General features: G+C 49.5%; 1 protein-coding gene across 1 annotated transcript; it reads right to left on the minus strand.

Moving 5' to 3' along the window:
* Positions 1–3058: 3058 nt before the first annotated feature.
* MAGEB17 (MAGE family member B17) lies at positions 3059–7106 on the minus strand. The gene is made up of 2 exons (XM_037986610.2): positions 6814–7106; positions 3059–4253 (listed from the first exon to the last, which is right to left on the minus strand). Exons 1-2 carry the CDS (start codon positions 6984–6986, stop codon positions 3194–3196), a joined length of 1233 nt encoding a protein of 410 aa, XP_037842538.1. The 5' UTR covers positions 6987–7106; the 3' UTR covers positions 3059–3193.
* Between the last annotated feature and the right edge of the window lie 582 nt (positions 7107–7688).

Here is a 7688-nt window from a genome sequence, read left to right on the forward strand (position 1 = left end):
AGACGTTGTCTTTGAATATTATAAAAGTTAAAATTATCCTTTGGTCTCTTGATTTTGCTTATGGCATTTTGTTGCCATGAAAATTTTTGCATGTATTTATCTTTTTAAAGTGGTGCATTACTTATAATGGCTTTATGCACTATATATTTTTTTAAAGGACTCTGTTTTTTTCTAGTATTTTTGTAGTACCAAGTTTTTTGTTTAAAAGTTTAGTGCATGTTTATATTTATTTATATTTGCATGTTGCATGGCATTTACGTACATGTTCTGGCATATTTATTTATGTTTGAATAGTGCACATTCATATTTACTTATATTTCTGAGAGATGCTGTAAAGAACCGAGACAGAGTCTCACCCTGTTGCCCAGGCTGGAGTACATTGGTGTGATCTCGGATCACTGCAACCTCCGCCTCCTGGGTTCAAGCGATTCTCCTGCCTCAGCCTCCTGAGTAGCTGGGATTATGGGTACGTGCCACCATGCCTGGCTGTACAGACGGGGTTTCACCATGTTGGCCAGGCTGGTCTCGAACTCCTGACCTTGTGATCTGCCCATCTCGGCCTCTCAAAGTGCTGAGATTACAGACATGAGCCACGGCGCCCAGCCCCAAAATACATTTTTAAAGATACTACCCTGTTGTTCCAGCATCGTTTATTAGTCAATCCATCTTTTCCACACTGATTTAAAATGTTGTCTTTATCATATACTAAATTATCATGTGTACTTAGATCTATTTCTGAAATTTCTCATGTGTTCAACTGATCCCTATACTCATGCATTACTTTTAATACTTTTATACTTTTACAACATTTTAATATCTGATAGAGCTAGTCCCCCCATTAGAACTTTTACATTTCAGAGACTTACTGGGTTTTCTTGCTTGTTAATTTTTTCATAAAAACTTTAGATTCGACTTCTATATTTTCCCCAAAAGTCCATAGAATTTTTATTGAGGATCTGCTAAATTTATAGATTAATTTAGGGAGAACCAACATTTTTATGATATTGAGTCATTCTATCCAAGGATATAGTATATATTTCTTTTATCCCTCAAGATCCTTTAAACATTTTCTTTATATAAATTTTGTATATTTCTTATTATTTCCAGGCATTTCATTTTTTTGGCTATTGTGGCTATTGTAAGTAGGGTTTTCTCCAGTATATATATTTAGAGATGGGGTCTTGCTACATTGTCCAGGCTGGACTCAAATTCGTGGGATCAAGCAATCCTCCTGCCTCAGCCTCTGGAGTAGCTGGGACTACCATGTGTGCCACTGTGCCTGGCTTCTCCAGTACATCTTGTGATTAGTTGTTGTTTATTTGTGTGAAAGCTATTGTTTTCTGTATATTAACTTTATACCTAGAAACGTACTCAAATTTCCTATTATTTGTAACTTTTTTTAGTTCATTCTATTAGGTTTTCTAGCAAAACAAAATCTTTTATCCATAAGAAATGACAGCTTGACCCACTCCTTTCCAGTTTTTACGACTTTTGATTTATTTTTCTGTCTAATTGTTTTGGCTAAAATTTGTTCTAAAAGTTAGACAGCAACCGTAATAAAAACTATCCTTGTCCTCGTTTTAATAGGGATGTTGCTAGCATTTTCTAATAAATCATAATGCCGACTCTTTGGATATATTTCATTATGATAAGAAAGTAAATTCATCAATTCTTATTTTATTTATTTATTTATTTATTGAAACAGAGTCTCGTTCTGTCGCCCAGGCTGGAATGCAGTGGTGTGATCTCAGCTCACTGCAGGTTCTGCCTCCCCAATTCAAGTGATTCTCGTGCCTCAGCCACTCAAGTAGCTGGGATTACTCTCTAATGACAGTGAAGATTTTTGTGTATTAACTCTCTCATTCCCCTGAGGCAGGCTAACTTGAAATGCCCTCCTACTGAGGGACTGGCAGTGTCCCAAGTTCCCAGCCTGCCCTGTCCCAGGGCATTTATAGTAGGGGAGGGGCAATGGGGGGAGGATCCTATCTTGAATCTCCTCCCTCCTCTCCAGTCCCTTGATTGCCCCTTAGGTATTCCAATGTGTCTATTCCGCCCCGCCCCCCAACCCCACGGTGTTCCTAATAGGAGAGCTGCTCTTGGATTCTAAAATATCATTGTGAGGGGCTGAGTCTTCTTTGTCTGTGCTTTCCCAGAACTAGCATGAAGACTCTCAAAGAGCAGATGTTCAATTCATGTTTGGTGAATGATATAATTCGGATGTTTGTCCCCTCCAAATGTCATGTTGAGATGTAATTCCCAGTGTTGGAGGTGGGGCCTGGTGGGAGGTGTTTGGACCATTAAGGAGGGTCCCTCATGGCATGGTGGTGCCCTGGCCATAGTGAGTGACTTCTCACAAGATCTGGTCATTTGAAAGCATGTGGCACCTCCCATACCCGCTCTGCTTGGCTGTCTTCCGCCCACTGTTGCCATGTGACATGCCTGCACCTTCTTCCCCTCCTGGCATGAGAAAAAGCTCCCCAAGGCCTCCCCAGAAGCAGTTGCTGGTGCCATGCTCATACAGCCTGGTGAACCGTGAGCGAAGTCAACCTCTTTTCTTTAGAAATTACCCAGTCTCAGGTATGCCTTTAGAGCAACACAAGAACTGCCTAGCACAAGGAACAAAAGAGCCAGTGAACAAGTGTTCTCCTTTATGATGATTTAATTTCTCCAACATTCTTGAATACATATAGCAACTGTGAGTATATAGCTTTTTATTTGATCACAACAAAAGACTTAAAGAAATAAGATTTTTAAATGTCAAAGGTTGCCAATCAAGTGATACTTTTTCCCCACCATCTTCTAATCCCAACTGATGCAGCGTTTGGTTGTTTCACAGTTTAAAGCCAATCCCTATTCCATTGCTATTTCTTCTTGCACTAGATCACAATCTAATAAGTAAAAATTTCCAATTCATTTTATAAAATACAAGAACATCACTCTTCAATGTGATAAACAGCAATAATTTTGTGAGGCACCTAATTCATGAACTTAGATTCTGAATCAAAGTCAATCTCTTTCAAAGGAACACGCGGTAGACACAGAAGAAAAAGAGGGAATCTACAAGTGGCTTGCAAATAACCAGAACACGAGAAAGACACATGTCTTGGGCTCTCTCTAGCCCCACCTCACCCCCAAATACTGAGATGGTGGACAGCCCTTTTCAATCTTTTAGTGAGGATTGCCTGAGACTTCACTACGGCTGAGAGGACCTGCTAACCCTGGCCCTGGCGCTAGCCCTGGCTGCTGCTCTGGCTCTGGCTTGTTCTTCCTCCTCTCTCAGAGCCTCCTCATACTGGGACTTGTAGGTACTGGCAACGGTATCATTGAGCTTGGCCACAAACTCCAGGACTTTCATTTTACTGGTTTCAGCGTGGGCCCTGGGACCCCACAGGAACTCACAGCGTGGAGGATCACTGCTGGGCACCTGCCGGTACTCCAGGTACCCCTCTCGCACCAAATCTTTGGTGACAAGCTCCTGGGGCTCCCCATAGAGGAAGTGCTTCCTACCCTTATACATCCCCAATGCATTCAGGCATTCCCACATCTCTTCCTCAGTGGCACGGTTGCCATGCATGAAGATGGTGCTCAGGAGAACCATCAGGAGCCCGCTCCGGGGAAAACCCCCGTCATCGCCCAAGCTTCCTTGATCGGGAAAGTCCAGCTTGCTGACAAGCACATAGGACTGACGGCTGGGGTCCATTTCCTTCAGGTAGAGGCCAAAGACCACCTCTACGTTCTCAGCGCTTCTCCGGAGGATCTCAGGGAAGTGCTGCTTGTATGTTCTGTTGATAACCTTCAGCATGGCTTCCCTCGTAATGGGCTCTTTCCTTATATACTTGTTGAGCAGGAACTGCACCAATTCGCCCGTCTTCCTGTTCAGAAGATCTCTTTCTGTGCTCTCAGAGGAGGACGGGCCATGGAAGGAGTTGGGACTTTCCCCCTTTTGGCCCTTGGCACCTTCCTCAGAACTTGTGAGTGACACAGCTGCAGCAGGAGAGCTGGGGTAGCTGGCTCTCTGGGACTCCTGAGGAATGCCTGCAGCGGGGAAGCTCTGGGGAGCACTCTGGCATGCAGGCGAGGAGGAGGATGGCAGCTTTTCCTTCTCTGCTGCGGTGGCTTGAGCACCCCTGAGACATCGGTCTTCACCTCGAGCCTGGCGGCGTTTTTCACGGGCACGGCGCTTACTCTCCTGACCGCGAGGCATGATGACTGTGCTCAGGGGCAGCAGGCAAGAGGGTGCAGGAAGTGGGCACCTGGAGCAGGAGGAACAGAGGGCGTGAGCCCCTCAGTGGGGAGATATCACCTTAAGGAGGCCCCCATGCAGGTGTCCTTGAGGACCCTGCTCCACAACCCCACCTGGCTCCTGTTCTCCAGGGCAGCCTGTCCCCTGGGGACCCTGGGGAAGAAGTTACAGTGCTCCTTGCCCTGCAGCCTGCCAGCCCTGCCTGGGACCAAGATCCTCACTTCTCTGTTTCCTCTGAGGGGAAACTGAGGCATCTGGGCTTGACATCCCTGTCTGGGGCCTCAAACCTCTGACATAGGGAGGGATCCTGAGGTCGTCTTACTAATTTGGGGCCGGTGGCTCCACACTCCTCAGGGTCCTCACTATCTGAGGCCCTTCCCTTCAGGTCAAGGCCCTCACCTTCCTGAGAACCCGCCCCCACCCCAAGGGGAAAGAAAGCATGAGTCCCCTCCAGCCACCCCTGTTCATGGCCTTTCTGGACTGGTAGCAGGGTCTGGACTCTCAGAGCCTCTGATGTTCTGGGCTCGGTGGCCCTGTTAGTCCTCACTTAGGCAGGATATGAGACATGTCCCTCAGCCCACCAGATTCCTCCAGCCTCAGCCCCAGGCCCTGTCTACCCTGAGCCCCCATGGGCTAGAAGTGAGGGGCCCTCTATTCGACTCCCTCTCCTGGGGTTTCCCAGGCCTGAGAGGGAAGCCAGACTTTGTGGTGCTCCCAGATCCAGGTAAGTGCTCTCCTCAGCCTTCACTCAGAGTCTTAACCCTGACTCCCATCACTACCTGGAAAACACTCCTGTCTTAACCTGAGACTTATTCCCTCATACCAGCCCCTCCATTCTGAAATACCCCTAGGAAGCAGTGACGGTCACCTCAGCTGGCCACAAATGCTCATCATTTCCCAAGACTGGGAGCAGTGGAGATTTTATGTGTTGGCCCCACAGTTACACATGGGTGGTCCCCTCGGTCCTCAGGGTCCTCACCTGGACTCCTGGCAAGAGCTTAACAACCTCCAGCAGCTGTCTTGAGGCTGTCCCTTTTACCCAGGCTCTTCACCTCCCTGAGACGCCCTGGGAGGAAATGCCACTCACCACGCCAACGTGCCTGGGTCTCCCGGGGTGACGGTAGGGGTGGTGCTCTATGTGGTCTACTTCTCCCTGGGAGGGGCTCCCTCTTCTCATTCAGTGTTCTCCCCTTGACTCCCACCAGGGACTAAGTCCTCCTTCCTATCCTGCCATGAATGGGGCCTTGCCCATGGGTGCAAAAGAGCCACTTCTCTGAGACACCACCCTGACCCCTTCAGGACACCAGGGATCACCAAATGCTAATGGCTCTGCCCATGGTTTCCCAGGGCGCACAGCAGAGCTGAGACTTTATGTCCTCTCCTGTGTTTTGGAGTGGTCATTTTCCTCCCTCCTCATGCAGGATTTTTTTTTTACCTTCACTCCCCACAGAGCCTGGGACTCCTTTCTCTGCTGACCTGGGGCAGCCAGTCTTGCAACCAAAGCCCTCCTCTGCTGACACCCTCTGTGCAGCCCTGTCTACTGAGGGCTCAGGATCTTCACCTTGCTACTTGACCAGCCCTGGGACTCCATCCTCAGCTCATCACAGGCAGCACCCTTCACAGCAAGGTCCTTGCTTCAATGGGACCTCAGATTTGTACATTCAGGGTAAGCCACATCCTCTCAAGGTTGTTTAGGGCCCTTAAGGCATGACAGCTGGGGTGGGACTCTAGGGGACCCCACTGCTGTACCTCAGGGTTCTGAACTTGGCTCAGGGTGGGACCTCCAACTCTTTGGGACGCGACTCAGGTCGCTTCACTGACCTAAGTCAGCCAGGTCCAGGCCCAAGCTCTCACGTCCCAGAGTTGCTAGAGGGAAAAGTCAGGGCATGCCCAGTCTGGCTATGTCTGCACGGGGTCTCCCAGAGCTGACAACAGGGCAGCAGAAACCTGGCTCTTGGGCTCTCCCTGGCTCTCTTGCTTTTTTCTTTCTTTCTTTTTTTTTTTTCTTTGTGACAGACACGGGGTCTCTGTCTGTCGCCACGCTCATGGCGTGACCATAGCTCACTGCAGCTTCGATCTGCTAGGCTCTCGCGATCCTCCCGCCTCAGCCTCCCGAGTCGCTGGGACCACAGGCGCCAGCCACCATGTCCCGCTAGTTTTTATTATTTTCTTTCTTGGAGAAAGAGGGTCTTGCTTTGTTGCTCAGACTGGTCTGGAACTGCTAGGCTAAGGTAATCCTCCCGCCTCAGCTTCCCAAAGCACTGGAATCACAGGTGTGCGCTACCACGCCCACCTCGTTGGCCTCCTGTGTTTGGGAGAGGTCTCCTCATCAGCATCAGGGACCTCATTTCGATTAGGGCCTAGGTGTCCATCCCTCTGCAGAATCGGAGCCTCACCCTCACCCCAAGCCCTCCCCTCCCAGGTACCCTCTCAGAAATCAGCGCCACAGCCTGACTGGAGCCTCCCGCGGCTGAGGGAGGTGGGTGCCCGGGGGCGGAGGTGGGGGGACACAGGGTGGTCACCTGGGCTGCGTGCGGGTGGGCCTTTCAGTCCACGATCGTGGTCCTTACCTTGATACCCAAACAGTCCTGGGGTTCTGGTAGCCTGAGGTGGCGTCCCTCAGATGAAGATCTTCACCTTCCGGCAGCTTCCCTGGCGGGCGGAAGTCGGAGTGAGCCACATCCAACCAAGTCCCTGCGGGGTCGCCCAGGGGCGGGGCTCTGCTTAGGGCCCCTTTTTGCATAGAAGTCCTCTCCAGTGTACTCAGTGTCCTCTCCGGGACTCCAGTGAGTGTTCAGTTCTCCTCCCTCAGCTGAACTGTGCTTTTGCCTTTAGACAGAGTCACTACCCTCGTTAGAGCATCTAAGCAGAAAAAAGGGGATCCTCAGCTGAGGTCTTTGTTATGACTGACAAGATTAAGCATTTTTTTACTTTTGTTTTTATTTTTTGCTGATAACCATTCCCTTATGTCACTCAGGGTCATCACCTTGATTCGAGTCAGTTTCTGGGGCTCCACTATGCACAGCTGGGGCTGCCCCCACCAGACCAAGATTCTCCCTTCCCTGAGACCCTCCAGGCCGAAATGACAGCCACCTAAACCTGACAGCTATTCCTGGGCATCCCAAGTCACAGGAGAGGTAAGGATGGGGTGGCAGGAGTGGGGATGGGATGGTGTGGCGGCGGCAGTGCGGGGAAGGGGAGATGTGGGTTGGTGGAGGTAAGAGTTTTTGTGTCTTCCTCTGTTCTAGTGTGGATGTGTGGTTTTCTAATTCCTCCCTGAAATTCCTCACCTTGACACCTGACTAGTCCTGGAACTTGATCCTCATGGGACTTGAGGCTGCTCCCCTCTGATCAAGGTTCTCACCTTCCTGGGACTACAGAGATGTAATCAGGATGAGCCAAATCCACCAATGACTATTCCAGAATGACAAGGGCTGTCAGCCAG

The sequence above is a fragment of the Chlorocebus sabaeus genome, chromosome X (genome assembly GCF_047675955.1).
Source record: "Chlorocebus sabaeus isolate Y175 chromosome X, mChlSab1.0.hap1, whole genome shotgun sequence".
In the NCBI taxonomy this organism is placed as follows: Eukaryota; Metazoa; Chordata; class Mammalia; order Primates; family Cercopithecidae; genus Chlorocebus; species Chlorocebus sabaeus.